This window comes from Notechis scutatus, chromosome 11 (assembly GCF_049901735.1).
Source record: "Notechis scutatus isolate UNSWTSFEM ecotype Mainland chromosome 11, rNotScu1.2, whole genome shotgun sequence".
In the NCBI taxonomy this organism is placed as follows: domain Eukaryota; kingdom Metazoa; phylum Chordata; class Lepidosauria; order Squamata; family Elapidae; genus Notechis; species Notechis scutatus.
In genome coordinates this window covers 13,030,714-13,047,738 of record NC_142019.1, presented here as the reverse complement: position 1 = coordinate 13,047,738, position 17,025 = coordinate 13,030,714, and the positions used below count along the sequence as shown (strand labels likewise).

Below are 17,025 nucleotides of genomic sequence, written 5' to 3'. Positions count from 1 at the left end.
TCTTCCATTTCTATTCCAAATGTATATCCAATAATATTTCTGGTCATTTTTGGAAAAAATATTTGATTGGGTAGAAAGGTATGATGAACTATGCAACAATCTCTCTTTCATTTCTCTTTCATTACAGACTATGATGATTTTATACTGTGATAGGAACCCTGTTGTGTTGTTCTTGCCCAGATATTTTTAAAAGGTTTCTAGTCTGTTTCATCAATTTCTGTGATGTGTGTATTATTTATGTATAATATTAACCCACTTTATTAATTCTATATTAACCTATTGTCTTTAAGCTGGCTATTGGCCTTTTAAATAAGATGAGTATTTCAACTGAAATGTTTCCAAAGCTGAGTATCAAACCACCAAATCTCAGATTTATCAGATCATATACTTTGCTTTATTAAGATTTCATCTTCATACATTAATCTATCTAAGCACTGAATGGTATTCCTTCAAACACTTGTGCAATTCACAGTCCCTAAATTGAATAAATGCATTTACAATTTCTGCACCCCCACTATATATCGAGAAGTATTGAGAGAAAGATGCATTGCCCCATTAGGAGTGATTAATTTAATGTTTACTTTGGCTTGTAGACCTCCTAATAAAATCTTTTAATTATCTTTAATACACGTGGCATATCAGCTCTCTAGAGATAGACTTTAGAACCAGTGGGAATTTCCAGGAATTGAAAATTGAGTGATCACTTTTCTGAAAGTGAGAATTAGAGATCACTATCAGTTTATGTAGTGGACCAAAAAATTTTTATTAGTCTCATAATATTTGAAAACATTTCTAAAGGTGTTGTAATCTGTTTTTAAACCTTTGTTTTTTTCCCTACTGTGTAGATTTCATGTGTTTTCATTGCAACAGAGCTTGCACTGACCATGCTTACAATTATGTTGGAAAGTTTGGTGATCTAAATTTACAGATTAGTCCAATGTGATGTGCAGGGACCTGTCTTAGAATTAAATTAATCGCTGGACAGCATAAACAGAATGCTTTGACTTACTGTTTTCAAGAAAGCTACTTCTTGGCCATCCTTGCAAATTATCCCAATTTATTGTTGTTTACTCCCTTTCCTGTGCTCTTTGTCTCCCAATCCTAACCCTGTTCCTAGAACAATGAGTCTTGTTTTATCTTACAATTACTAAAAGATTGCCAGTAATCATATTTTATCATTGTTTCTATCTTTTATCTCTAAAGCTCCAAAACAAAATTGTCTCTAGGTATTTGCATGTGTTTCTCATAGACCGGTTTATTTTAATGTCATTTCTAAGTAAGTGTTTTTTAGTTCCATTTTTAACTGGATCAGATATAAGTGACTGTGGAAAACTATATTTTTAGTATGTTTGGTAAAAAACAAAGCGAAGCATAAACAAAGTCCTGGGGAGTTTTCAATCTGTTAAAAAAGTTTCAATCTGATAAAACACAAAGGAACAACAGTTTCAATCTGAGAAATTTACTTTCTTGTCATTATGTAGCATTTCAAGGAGTTACTTCTGTATCTGGTTACAGTTAATTAAATAATCAAATCAATTATGATATGATACAGTTGCTTTCGGGAAAGTAAACTGGAAGCAGAGGTTCTGTGCACCATCACCTGAGCTATTTGGAGGAAGGTCTGTACACTATAAAAATATTATAATTCTATATCTCTGAACAATATTTGGACATTAAAACTCTGGTGACATTTTTGTAATGTTTCTGAGAAGCAAGCAAGAAAATGGCTATTGGAACAGATCCACTGTGAACATGTAAACCTCTTAACTATAACTGGAGTATGTTTAGACTTTGGTTTATGTGGGAGATGCACAACCAATTAAATGTCCCTGAAAAGCACCAATTTTCAGATGCTTAGAATCCTTTTGCTTGGTGACTTGTTCAGTTTTGCAAAGGCTAATTTCTCATCCTAGCCCTTTCCTACTTACATTGAGAAATTACAAAGATCCCAGTATCTTTTCTTTTGTAGGTAAAAAGTAACTTGAGGAAGGTAGAAAGATGGTAGATTGGGAACAAACACGCAGCCTATGCACAATTGTGCTGAAATGGCTGCCGCCTTTTTAGTTTAAACGTCAAGTAGTTGGAGATGGGATTTTGACTGATGACTCAAAAGAAAACCCATAACTGGGAACTTGAATAAGATACTAAACAGTCCTGCAGGCTTGCTGGCAGGAATTCTGTCTGGCGCATACTTTATCTATCCATCTATCCATCCATTTTGGAGTTCATTTCTATTATCTTAAATTATACAGACGAATTCACCAACAGGACAAATGCTTTAACTATGTCCTTAAATTGTTTTTACTTGTTAAAGTATTTGGTTGACAAGACTTCCTATCTGGTGCAATTTGCAGCGAAATAATCTCTTCTAGGAATGTTTTCCTGACAGAGCTGTGTGAACTCACTTTTGGGACAACTGCCAGATATGTGTATATCTGTGTGCTTTATTTGACTCTTGATCTCACTTATTACACATGTTTGGCCAGTATCCCAGAAGGAAGTAAGAATGAGCAAATGGATGGCTTTACATGAAAAACTGCTTTATCATTCTGAAACTCGTATTCTTGCATTAAACGTTCTGTAGTCCTATGGGAATTGCCGAGCTTTATTTGTCCCTGGAGCAGTCCCACGTACCTGCTTTTACATTAGAGTAGCATTTAATAATTATTACAGGTGATCCTTGCCTTACAATCACAATTGAGCCTCAAATTTCTGTTGCTAAGTGAGACACTTGTTAAGTGACTATCGCGTCACTCTTCTACCTTTATTGCCACAGTTGTTAAGTGAATCACTGCAGATGTTAAGTTAGTAACCCAGTTATTAAATGAATTTGGCTTCCCCAATGACTTTGCTGGTTAGAAGATCGCAAAAGGGGATCAAATGACACCAAGACATGGCAACCATCATAATAATATCAAGATAATGTGAATGTATAAATATGAACCCATTGCCAAGCATCCGAATTTTAATCCTATGATCATTAACATGCTGCAATGGTTGTAAGTATGAAAAACGGTCATAAACCACTTTTTTCAGTGCTGCTATAAGTTTGAATGGTCACTGCATGAACTGTTACTCTGTAGCTGTACTGTTCATTAAAGCAATCTGTCACTGTTAGATAATGGGCATCCTTCCAAAAACAGATGGAGCAGCTTCTTTGCTTTAAAGTACTGAGCCATATTGTTCCTGGTTTTTTTTAAAAAAAATCAAATATGACAACAAGTAAGAAGGAAATGTTGTGGTTTTTCTTCTCAAATACACTGCCTTGGAGTTGCACAGCCAATTATGCAATTTTACTTATGGAAACCTAAAATCTGTTGAAGTCATTGCTTGAGGCCAAGTATGATATTCCCAGTGATTTTGCAGGTCTAGTCTATAACTAATTGTTCCATTACAGTATTTATATGTGTGTTAATTTGCTGGACTATCCTTAGAGAAATAGACAACACAGAAAGTCAGAGGCTTTCTTCCTTGCCTTTGTGTAACATTATGTTCTTTCTGTGCTGTTCATGCATATATATGTTTTCAGTGTTTTTTTTATAAGTAATAAATTGTTTAATATGTTTATCTGATTATATGTTATCCCCCCCCCCCCCAAACAAACAAGCTTCTTGGCATGGGAAACACAGCAGAAAATACCAGAGGAATGAAAAATATTTGTAGAGGTCAAGTAGATCCTTCCCGTTTAGAGAATATGCTTTCAAATTATGTATTTCTTCCAGGGGGCAGCACAAATTAACATTGGATGATGGTGAGAACAAGTGGTTATCCAATCTCTTCTTAAAAATCTCCAGTGATGGAGCACCCACAACTTCTGAAGGATGATATTTTTTGCCTAATGATAATAATAATAATAATCATCATCATCATTAATCAATCATCAATCATAATATTTTGCCTAATAATATTTTATGGTCTATTTTGGGAAGAACATCCTAAGTTCATGGTTGACTTTGTGTCTATGTGTATTCACTTATTTCTGTTTTTAATCAATTTCTCTGTTGATAAAAATAATAGATATATAGAATAAACTATCTCGGCAATGATAAGATAATCTTGATTTTCACTTTCTTTTGTGAACACCATTAAAAAAGTACCATTAAAAAAAGAAATTCTGATGCCTGCTCTCAAAAAAGAATATATATATATATAAACACACCTGTACACACACATACATACACATATGCTAAAAGACAGTTTGTTCATATTTTTCTGGAATATTAAGACTATATAATACAAGAATTGTACAGTTTTGAAACATAGATTCCAAACTGCAATTTTGTGATATCCTGTAAAGATGCTCTGTTAACATGAAAAAAGGTAACCTGAAAAGTCTGGTGGGCCCAGCTGTTCTGGAAACTTATTCAGACCTTTGCCATTAAATACATCCAGTTGAAATATTTCTTCCCCCCTTTTGTGTTTAGGTGACTTTCACGAAAAGAAAGTTCGGGTTAATGAAGAAAGCCTATGAACTAAGCGTGCTTTGCGACTGTGAAATAGCACTCATAATTTTCAACAGTTCTAACAAGCTGTTTCAATACGCCAGCACTGATATGGACAAAGTTCTTCTCAAATACACAGAATACAATGAACCCCATGAGAGCAGAACTAACTCGGATATCGTGGAGGTAACAGATTACCCATTCCCTACTTCATGTATAATAATTGTATTAAATATTAAATTAATAAGTGGTATTTATTTCAAGATAGATCATTGTTCTCTTCAGTTCTCATTGCTAGTTTGGTGTAGTGGTTAAAGTGTTGAATTAGTTGGGTGGAAACCCTGATTCTAGTCTATTCTGAGGTAAAACCTCATTGGATAAATTTGGGCCACTCTGTCTCTCTCAGCCCCACCTAGCTACAGAGTTGTGGGATAAATGGAAGTGCTATCTATGCTGCTGTCACCTTCTGAATGAAAGGTGGCATATAAAAAGACAAATCATTGTCATTATCATCATCATCATCTTGAACACCCCCTAAATAAACAATCCAGGAGATGAGTCAGGTACATTAGCCTTTAGATTTAGATTTATTTGGCCAGGTTCAAGTTACTGAAAGCAGAGTTTAAGTAAGTAGAGACTTTTAGTGGTTCTTTAACAATATTCACTTGGGGTAACAAATTGGACTTTTGGAGATAGGGGAGATTTAAGGAAGCTCAAAACCTGAACAGTCCGATATAATTCCACAGATCTGGGGAATCTCTTCTCTAGTTCCAATTCTTTCATTCTTGGTGATAAAAAACTATAATAAGTTGAGTTTTTAATTCTGGCTACATCCTTTAACTGCCAGTACTTCAAAGCAGAATTTCCAAATAATTCGAGGTCCATTTTTTAATTCTTGCAAGTGATAATAGCGCAGTTTGCCTACTACAATACAGCAAAGAAAATGCATTATGTTCCATATTCAAGTATGTGTGTAATTAGATGGATTTTACTCTTCCTTTAAAAAAAGACACCCCACAACATCTTGAACTAAGATGTTTCTACAAAAATTAGACTAGATTTTTCTTGAGATTTAAGAAGCACTGATTGATATTTAATCTGTTTCCTGTCTCCAAGAAAGGCCTGTTTAAAGTACATAAAAAAAGGAAGCTTCTCAGGACATATTACCATATTTTGTGTTGTCCTCCAATTTGTCAGTTTTTCAAACTTCCTTTTTGCAGGAATACTTCTGCCACAATATATTTAATGACACATTCCTTCTATAGTGATTGAAATAGCTTATTTGCTATGGTGTACATACTAGGCATGATTTCATGATTTAAAAGTAATATTCAGTACTTTGGGGCATGTGATAATTCTCTATATGTAGTCTTACATTATGTAATGGTTTTGGCTGATCAAAACTTTTGTGTTCATAAATTAAAGGCCATTTTATTAACTGAATGGGAGATTGGGTAGGACATCCTTCTCCATCTGTAAAGAAAAAAGCGAATCCACACCCCACTGCTAGTCCTGCTTGCTAGAGGTCTGGACCCAGCAGATAGAAAGTCAAAATCAGTGCTGGTCTTTAGAATACTGAGCTGAGCAAAGAAAGGTTCGTTCCTTTCTTCATATCTGCAGGACTTTAAAAAAAAACCATCAAACTTGTTTTGCTTCCAGTGGTCTCTTATGTATGGTGAGCGTGAGTTTCTGCATAAGATTCTCTTTGTATATTACTTAAACAGAATCCCAGTCATGATGAAAAAAAATAATCAGAGATCTTTTGTAGGCCCCACAGATCAGCTGTTCTCTTTATGGTGTAACTAAAACAAAAACCGATTTAATTCTTATGATCATTCTGAAATGGATTCTTTTTTTCTTATTAATAATCCTATTTACAAATCAACCAAACATTCATTATTTTTAAATTAGAAAAGCTACTTGTGTAGCAGTAAAATGTTTTTGTTCAGGCTGTTAAAAACTCCTCGGCCTTGTGTCCTCTCCCTTTCAGGTTTCTCTCCCCCATTCCCCCCTCCCCCCCATAAGGGTTTCCTCTCCTCCTGGCCTCCCCGTTGTGGATTGGTGAGATAGCTTTTTAAAGGTAATGCTGTGGAAAATGACACATCTATAAGATGTGAGCATGTGATTGAATGGAGCAGATGGCAGCAGTTGGCTAACCTTGTTTGGTATAAGCATCTAAGCCCAATCAGTCCTGGCTAATACTTCAGCAGGAGATTTTCAGAGGATACTATAGGTACTACTCTCTATAGGCTCTGCTGAGAAGATGAAAAAAAATCTTCCCAGAAGAAGACAGTGACAAATTACTTCTGTATTGCTGCCAAGAAAACTTCAGATCTATGAAGTCACTAGTAGTTGAGCTTGATTTTAAGGAGGCTTAACCTTAAAAACCATGTAGAACTGGGAACATGTTGGATGATATGCAGGGATTAACTTCTTAGTTAAGGATGTAAATCTTGTTCAGGAAAACAATTCACTCATGTGAATTTCTTCTTGAAGAAAGAATAGCTGTTAGATGTCTGAAAGGCTCTTATGAACATTAATCTTTCTTCCTAGCTTACAAAAGTGTTAACATTATTGAATGTATTCATATTAAATTTTCAGCAGTCGTTGACTTAATTTGGGAAGATATTGTAAATTCCCCCCCCCCCCCCAAAAAAAAAAATTATAAAGTTTTGAGTAGAGTGGGATGCATTTAGTATAAACATTTGAAAAATGTTTATTTATACTAAATCAACATATTTTGGTTCATTTGTGTATTAGAAGTTAATATTCTTTCATAGTAGGTTTAGCTACAATTAGAAATGGCAAGGGGTAAAAATAGGTCTAGCAAAGCACCACTCTTGTTATTGTTTAGGAAGGCCAATCTGTTACACACTTAATATTTCCAGAAAATGTTGAGAACTTCTCACAAAGACATTTCCTCCCTGAAAATCGGTGAGTGTAGTGAACAGTTGGTACGGATTCTGTGTTTGTTCCAAACAAATTATAGTGAGTGGATTAAAATGAAATGAAATGCAACACTTTACTGACCTTCGACAAACCTTATTTTATATAACTTTGTAATTACATTTCCCAGTGGCTGGGATTTTGCCAGCATCATGAAAAATCTGGGATATGAAGGACTCCATCCATTGGATCATTTACAAGGTTGCTTGGATAGTTGATGTTGTTAGATGAAGGATGGATGTCAGAGTTCCAAGCAGCTGTGCAACTATAAATCAAAAGTTTTTAAGCACAAAAGAAAATGGTATTCAAAGAATGGGACTATTTCTTTGGATTCCAGTATAGCAAGATCAGAATCATGGTTTCAGTTTTGCTGCCAGGTTGCAGGATACTGTTTACTTTCCTACCTAGACTGATAGAAAAAGGATATGACATAATTATGTTTTTAGCAAACAATAATATACAATTACAATAACTGGTCAATTGGGAAGAGTTAGGGTTTTCAGATTTTTACTAAGTGATCTGCTAAACAAGTTGTTTGTTGGGAGATGTTTGAATTTCATGTCACTGCAATCCTTTTATGTCATTGCAATCCTAGAAATATTAGGTGAAATGAGGTTTAATTTTATAATGAGGTTTAATTTGTAGGAGAGCCTTTTTAATCTCACTGAAAATTCTTGATGTTTTCATGTTTGTTGCCTCCTATAATTGAGTTGAATAAAACATATCCAATGTATCAAAATTTCAGAAATTAAGACTAGTGTATAGCATTTTAATTTAAATACACTCAGCAGTGTTACCATTCATCCATAATGGAATTTAACTGCTGTATTTTGGAAATGCCCTAGATAACGTATTGTAGTAATCGAGTTCGTTTGTGACTAGAATATGAATCAAGATAGCCAGATCTGTTCTTTCAAAGCAGAATTCATTGTCCATGAGAAAGTGTTTTATTAGATATATTATTTTGGGGATCTTTTTATTATTTTAGAGTTTTGAAATTGATTCAAGAATGCATGATGCATTTTAAGAATAATGCTGTGAAGCTATGTTTATAATTTATTTTTATTCCTGGTGAGTAGCAGTCTAGTTAGGAAGTGCTATAATTATGTCATTTTCTGCTAGAAGCTTATCTTCTGTGAAGAGATGACAAATTCAGTATAACTCCTTAACTTAATTTAAATTGACACAATTCAGGTAATTATCTAAACATTATCCTACTTCCTTGTTTGGACATACAACTCTAAAAAAACTGCTACTCACATATGAAAGAATGAGCTTTACTGTGACTTATTTATTTATTTATTTTAAAAAAACCTTGAATGCTTTAGAGGTTGTCATTCTGCTACTTCCAGTGTATTTCCGCCCCCCAATATGTGAATATATTTGCATAAGCTTGTGAGCAAAGAATTCTGTAATGAATTCTAGTTTACTGTGAGTATATTGGGCACACTGTAGGATTCGGCTATTCCTGCTTGACTTTTTTAATCGCTAAAATAAAAAGATTGACAGCAATGACTTCATGGACATGTTCATGCAGTTTTCTTGGCACAGTATACAAGTGGCTTGTTATTGCCTTCTTGAGAAATGCGTTCCTGCCTAACTCTAATAGTTCTGGGATGCTCTGATAGGCTCTTATCCAGACAGTAGCCTCTCTTGATTTCCTTAGCTTCTGAGCCTAGATTAGGTACATTAAGTCCTGCTGCCTGCAAAATATGCCTCCTGCCTATTTCTATCTTCAGTAGAAAGAAATTTTCAGATCCGAGCAGGTGAACAAGCTGTGGAAGCTCCTCCTGTTATTTGTTCTGGGCAAACCTTGCCTCTTCCCTCCATTGCACCTTTGGCTTGTTGGTTCTTGGCATCCTTGGATAGGACACCCGGTGGCATCTGTAAACACAGGCAAGGGGTCAGAGGGCAGCCTAGCTAAAGCGGCATTGCCAGATCAGCCCTGCCCTTTTCTGTTTGAGTTGCAACCTTGCATACAGGGCAATGGAAGGGCAGAACTTGTGGAACAGATCAGTTGATACATGTTTCATCATTCTGATAAAAGCAGCAAGATCCTTTTAACACTGCTAAGAACACTGTTTTGTGAATGCATAGCTTTAGGTTATGATATTGGAGTTAATTTTCACATGCAAAGTTTGCAGCACCAGAAGAAAGGAAAAGAAAAGAAAAGAGGGAGGGAGGGAGGAAAGGAAAGAAGGAAGGAAAGGAGTATTTTTACCAACTAAGGTAGACTGTTGTTCCTGGGGAACATGGATTAAGTAGAATCCAGATTCTAGAGACATTCATCAGATTTGTTGCCTTAGCTTTCCAGATCAGCTGCCTTTCCCCATTTTTACAACAGGGCACACATTTGAGTGAAAGGAGAATCCACATATACAGTAGAGGTAGCCCTCATTTCCCGGCCACTAATGCAGCAGCCATTCGAAGTTACATTGGCACTGTGGTACTCACAACCAGCCTTTGAAATTCCAGCTATTACACCACCCCCGCAACAGCTGATTATGATTCAGTTCTTGGCAACTGTCTCAAACTGATCGCGATGGTCGCAGTGGTTATCAACACCCAGGGTGCTGTACCCAAAATACCTTGGACAGCACTTAGGAAATCTGTGCATTGACAAAATTTCCATCTGTCAATTACAAAAGGCCACATTGCTTGGATCAGCACATGTTCTGGGCCAGTATATTATAACATCCTAGGTTCTTGGATAGAAGTCGATACCTAAGAATTGGGAGCTGTGATTTCACATTGTTGTATACATAATAATGTTAACCCAGAGACAAAAAAGTTTGCATAGTGGATGTTGCGGTGGCTGGAGACAGCACAATAGAAAAGAAAGAACTGAAAAAAAAAATAGCAAAATCCACAGACCTGCGAATAAAAGTAGAATGTCTGTGGCAAAAGATAGCAAAGATAGCACAATGGTCATGGGTGGCTTAGGTGCAATTCCATAACATCTGGAACACCACTTGAACATCATCAGCATTAACAAAATCACCATTAGTCAATTGCAAAAATTACTTCATACTGCATCCTGCAGTGATTCCTTTAATACCATCAAATAGCATCTACTTATTGCCAGGTCCTTGGAATGGATTCCATAGGTGGATAGAAAGACTGGCCAAATCCAGTCTAAACATCTGGTTGATTATATGTGCAACCATAATAATTTATTGAACTTGCTGACTCAGCAGCGCACACCAATCAAAGAAATTACAATTAAATCAACAAAGCATAAAAAGATAAACAATAAGAGATGGCTAGTGCAATGAAATGAGAGGTCTCACTCTTCTTTTGCCAAAGTCTTAGGTGGAGAGCCAGGTTTTCGTGGCTCTCCTAAACAGCAGCAGAATCAGATCATCCAGATCTGAAAACTCTAGGAGTTTTCTCAGGGGGGAGGGACTCGTTCTAGAGCATAGGTCTGCTATAGAATAGGCAGGCTTTCAGGGTCCCAAAATATGACATTGTTTAATGAAAGAAGCCCAGAGTGCAGTACCCCTACCAGGTTGAATCAACCAGTCAGATGTTATGGGAGATAGGCAACCCTTAAGTTCTACATTTGAGGCTTGATAGGTAACAACCAGCACCTTGAATTGTACCTGGAAGTAAATTAGCAAAACTACAGCTCACAAAACAAGAGATATTACATGGGCATGCAGGGGTATACCTGTTACTGCTCATGCTGTAGCCACGTCTTGGATCAGTTGAAGCTTGGTGGGTGGTGTTCAAGGACAACCCCATGTAGAAGGTGTTGCATCCACTAGGTCACCAGGGCATGAGTAAATTGCACCATCAACAGAGGATCAAAAACTGGGTTGTTTTTTTTTAACATGCTTTTAATTGAATGCCAAGTGCAGAGAACATTTTAACTTGAATGCAAAAACGGTGGCCCTTGACTTATAAATCAAGTATTACTACAGTCAAACTGAACGTTTATTTGCCTTACCAACTAAAAAAATGTATGCTGGTCAAAACATTTCTCCCTCTCATCACACATCCATTTGCCGTCTTCATTTGACGCTTCAGCTTGAAAAAAAAATGGTATTCACCAGGGCTTTTCCCAGTTGGGCCAGGTATGCCCACTTGTGTCATATTGTGTGGGAGGAGAGGTGGGCTTAATGCTTTACTGTTCCAATATAAGCCACCCATTTGCAAATTACCCCTTGAGAAAAGTTTCAGTTCATATTGGCTGAAATATGAATTTTCCAAGCATACTTACTATGTGTGTGCATGAATTTTCAGGTTATTATGTGCAGGAAATGGAGGGCTAATCCTGCCCCAGAAGTGCCTCCCACAAATTGCTTCCCCAGGTGACAACCTATGTTAGAAACTACTTGGCAAGAGTGTAAGTTCATTTTAAAAAGAAGCTAATTTATGTGTGAAAGGAGGGAAGAGGGATGCATCTTACCTACTGAAGAAGCAAGGGACTGGAAATGCTTGCTCTTGGGAAAAGTGCTGATACAATGCACTTCAAATATGGGGTGGGAGGGGGAAACACTCAGAAGGTCTCTGTTATCCCATGGTGCAGAACATGGAGTAGTAGCCGTAAAGAACAGGATAATAGATTCTGGTGGGATAGCAGGAAAAACACTCAACAATAAGTGACAGGGCAACCAATTCTCTTGAGAAATGGTCCCTGTTCTTGCACCTATGCAAGCTCTGGTTGGAATTTCCTGAATTTCGATTCCATCAATGAGGAAGGAGTTAAACTCAATGACCTAAATGATAGTTTCCAATTTTCTATTTTTTTTTTGATGATCAAATATAATATAGTAATGATCCTTTTATGGTTTTATAGAATTGAATACTTATTTAATACATGTCTTGCAAGTTCTACATAAACTGCAGTCTTTTATAGGCCTGGGTGATGTTTATGATCATTCAGGCAGCTACAATTCTTTTGTCCTAATAAGATATTCTCAGGGCAGAAATAAATAGGAATATGTTAGGATTAATTTACTTATCTCAGTGAGCAACCAGTGACATGTAACGGGTTTTGCTCAAACTACAAAGTTGAAATTTAATTCCAGGGGTCCAAAACTGCTGAGATGATATGTAGGGAATCTTCCATGACTTTGTAAGTTGGATATGCAATAGCTATCTGGTAATTCCTAATTATGTTATGATTTAAAATAACTGATGTTGTTTTCTTCAAAACTGTAGTAAGGATTGCCCTGCTGACTTTGTATAATTGCCTTTTGGGTAGCACAGTGATGTATTCATTTGATTATAAGCCACCAATTACATTTAAGAGTCAACCTTACATGTGGTTTGATAGAGATAGAGAATTTAGGATTTTTTAAAAATAAGTTTTAATTGAGTTGGCTGTTAAAAAAGAATATACAAGTTTTGTCTTTAGCACATCTTATAGTAAACACCATTCTGCCCAATCAAGCTTTCTCAATGCTGGAAAGAAAGAAAGGAAAATAATTTTATGAGGCTGCTGAAAGTATAAATAGATTTTTTAATTTGTTTAATACTGAATATTGTAATTAGGAGAATGCTGAATATCATGTTCCTTAAAAAAGAAAAAAGAAAAATGGTTTAAATTCACACATTGCATTTTATTAATAGCTAAGCAAAAATAAGTATTCTGTAACTCAGTTTAACCAGTTCAAGTCAGAAAGTCTTGCCATGTAAGCAGCAGCAACAAACTTTTTCCTCAATGTCACACTTGTGACATTGTGTTAAAATAGACGTCTGCTTGTGGTAAGATGACTTGTTTGAACATACAATTTTATGCCATTTGACTTTCACACAGTTTGATGTATGTGGTATAAAAATTCATACTGATTTGCGCACCATTGATTATGTATGCTGTATAAGACAGGTATCAATGATGCAACATTGGGAATAGAGTTCATGTTAATATTGGGTGTTTCATTTCTATTTGTAATGTCTAGATAATTAATATGTGCATAAAAAATAGCCTTTAAATACATATTTCTGAAATATGACAATATATGGGCATTCCCACCATGCTGAATAAACAGCAATTTTTGTTAATATATACTATTTATATAAACTAGTATTTTCATTTAAATGCTTGATAAAATTTGGTTGTGCCACCTTCTTGATTTTCTTGATTTTCTTCATAAAATAATGGCCTAGAAAAGGAACTGTGAATGATTCTTTTAAGTGCAGTGTTTTGAGAATAAAAATGGCTTCCTGCATTGTACAGTTTTTCACCCAATAACCACTTATACATTTTGAAAAATCTGTAAAACTATGAAATGCTATATTCCTTATCTGGTCTTATCCATGGAATTTTTTGCATAATTCTAATTTCTTTGTGCTTGAAGCCAAACAGCTTGACTGTAATTTCAGTCGTATCATACCCCTTCAAAATGTTTCTGGACTTAATCATTATTTTTTATAGTATAACACCAGGTTGATTTAAAATCCCTTTGTACTTGATCATTGCATTTGTATGAAATTAAAGCAGTAGTGTTTTCCAAAAATAAATCCTACCTTCTGTATATTATAAGTCTGAACACTTTTCAAATATACATCATACAATAATGGAATTCTTGATAGCAGAACATTTATCAACATTACTAGTAGCTTTAGCCAGGTAAATGCAGAGTAATATCTTAAGTGCATGAGTGGTCTGTTAAGTACTACAACTACTATAAGTGCAGTAAGTAATATTTTGACAAATCTCACTTGTTTAAGTGATTTGGGAATTTTACTTTAGGACTGCAGTCTTGAAAATCAGTATATGCATGCTAGTGCAATATGAATATTTAATACAGTATATTTTTCAGTACAAAGATACTTTTTTCCTACATTTGCTAATGAATATCACTAGTTCTTGGAAAAGTATGCCATCTTGAATGTATCAAAAATAAAACTCATTGTGGAATGAAATTGTGAAACGCTACCCTTTATGTCATAATTTCAGCCAAACTTCAGAGTGTTGTTCTTTGGATGATAATATGCACTCCAGGTGTGGACTATGGCTGTGGTAGTCTAATGGGCCGTGAGGTCAGCAATATAGTACCTTTCATCATCCTAACTCAAGGAGACTGACCTTCATCCCTCCGTCCCTTCACCATCTTGTTAGAGAGGGTTTAAAGCAGGGCTGTCCAACCTTGGCCCCTTGAAGCCTGGCGGACTTCAACTTTGCTGGCTGGGGAATTCTGGAGTTGAAGTCCGCCAGGCTTCAAGGGGCCAAGGTTGGACAACCCTGGTTTAAAGTACTGCTTTGTATTATTGTATTATTGAATTTAGAATGTCCTTAACAAGTGTCATTAATGCTTATTAAAGGCATTTTAAAGTGCAATAATAACAGGATATCTGTAAATCTGTTAATGTTTATGTTTGGGGGAGAAGTGATTTTTTTAATATAATTGTGAGACACAAATTTCTTGATAGAGAAATTTGTAGGGGATGAGATAGGAAAAGATGAGAAGCTCTGTTGTTAGAAAAAAATATTGTATCAGGAATTAGGTATTATGGCCAGACATAAATTTAACAACAGAATTTGAAGGTTAAGCTTCTACATTGTTTTTATTCTTAAAACAATTAGAAAACTAAGCTGTTTTGGTGAGTGAAGGTAGGTTAAATTCCAATAGGTTGCTTTTGTGATGAGTCAAATTCTTGCCTGATAATTAGGGATTACAAAATAGTGCAACACATTTGTTTCTCTTAAAAATGTGTTTGTATTTGTATAGGCAGCATGATGACTTTGGAGTGGTGCTAAGATGGAGAAATCCTTTGGAAGTGTGCCGGTGTACTTAAAAATTCCATAGAATGATTACTTATTTTTGGTCTTAAATATGACTGGAATTAATTCTGCCTTTTGTTCCTAATTGTAAATGGTATAATGCAAACTGGTATATAATCAGTTTGCCATCTAATGCGTTTCCCAGCAGAATAGGATAGGATAGGATAGGATAGAATAGAATAGAATAGAATAGAATAGAATAGAATAGAATAGAATAGAATAGAATAGAATAGAATTGTGTTTCACCATGCCTTGGATCATTGCTTTTAATGTATATGTATGTGCAACTGTTCGCTTAATGACCATTCAAAGTTACAACAGCACTGAAAAAAGTGACTTGACCATTTTTCACACTTAACAACCATTGCAGCATCCCCATAATCATGTAATCAAAACTTGGATGCTTGGCATCTGGTTCATATTTACGATGGTTGCAGTGTCCCAGGGTTATTGTGCAGATTGTATTTAGAACTAGGTCTACTTCCAACATAATAATTCCAATAGTAGTATTCGTAATTCCAGAAAGACACTTGCTATTATCGAGTGGTATTGGCATCAGCACTTTCACTGATGGTTAACTCGTAGTTTTTAAAAGCAGACCTCTGGAGATCCTCAGAGGTCTTGTGACTCTGCTGATAAAATGTGACTTTGAGTACAAGTTGACCTGGACTTTTGCCATGCCAAAGAGAAGCTGCTTCATTGCTGTCAATGGACACATGTTCATCTTTTTGAAGTGATGCCCTAAAGTTGTTTTGGTTTGCAATGTCCACAAGATAAGTAACTCCTTCAGGGTAATATCTCAATAAGTTCATGATTGAATTGGATGAGATATAAGCACAAAAATATCCATTGAAGAGCAGTAAATACCCTTTCCCCTTTGTTTGCAGAATTTTAGGCATCACATTTGGTGTTTCTTCAGATATGTACATAGTTTCTTCAGGTATACACACACAGCTGGATGTTTTCAGTCAGGAATACCCTGATTCAGATCACGTATACCCCCCAATTATTTGCAAAGTGTAACGGTAGTAATTGTTCACCTCTAAAAGTTTAGCTGCATGGTAATTTAATAACAATCAGCTACTCTTTGTAATTATAACTGTACAAGTGTATTAACGCCATAATTATCCTGTTGCAGAGCCTGAAGTTCTGCATCGGTTGGCGGGAGGAAAGCTAATGATTTTTCTGTGCCACAGTGTAACTTGTCTGTGGCAATAATATCCTGAAGAATATGACTGGTATGCCTTATTTGCAACAGGAATAGCCCAGTCCCATCGAATTTTAGTTGTTGAGCAAGTTATGTAATTGAATGTTTTCTTACCATTCAAGCCCTATGTGGAGACAGCGATTGGAATAAAAAGCCACGACTTCGTTTTTAGTTGGATCTCCGCATGGCGCAGAGGAACAATCCGGATATCTCAGAGCTTGACTATTATATCCCAGAGGAAGAAATTTGTTGGGATGGGACATTTCTCCTCCTCTGGTGGGGGCTGTTGGACCCTGAAGAAGTAGCACATGTGCCAGCTTACTCTACTCACCCCAACTTGAATATAAATGAGCAGTGAGGAAGAAGCTCATCCCTGTGTGCACATGCTGTTGTGGACCAGCCTGAAGTAAACACAGTTTTAGGTTACTTTCATGTCATTGCACTTCACGCGACAAAATTAAATACCATCTTCAGTGTACATTATGGCTATGAAAATAAACACAAACACACATCCTTCACATTCTATACAATTGAATTGAAAACTCCTGATATTGCATTAATATTGCTCCATACACTAGAATTCAATAAAGTTACTGTCCTGGGATAGAAGCTGCTTTTCAGCCTATTTGTCCTTGTTTTTATTATTCTGTACCATCTGCCAGATGGTAATAAATCAAAAAAAAGGGTGCCCAGGATGA

General features: G+C 35.8%; 1 protein-coding gene across 10 annotated transcripts in view; it reads left to right on the top strand.

Annotated features, from left to right (window-relative positions):
- The window catches only part of MEF2A (myocyte enhancer factor 2A), a 76,854-nt gene that overhangs the window by 24,683 nt on the left and 35,146 nt on the right, over nucleotides 1-17,025 (top strand). For all 10 annotated transcript variants that reach the window (XM_087972804.1, XM_087972802.1, XM_087972799.1 and 7 more), the window contains exon 3: nucleotides 4,425-4,628. In XM_087972804.1, the coding sequence (XP_087828930.1) occupies nucleotides 4,425-4,628 (204 nt within the window). The remainder of the gene's footprint in view (nucleotides 1-4,424; nucleotides 4,629-17,025) is intronic.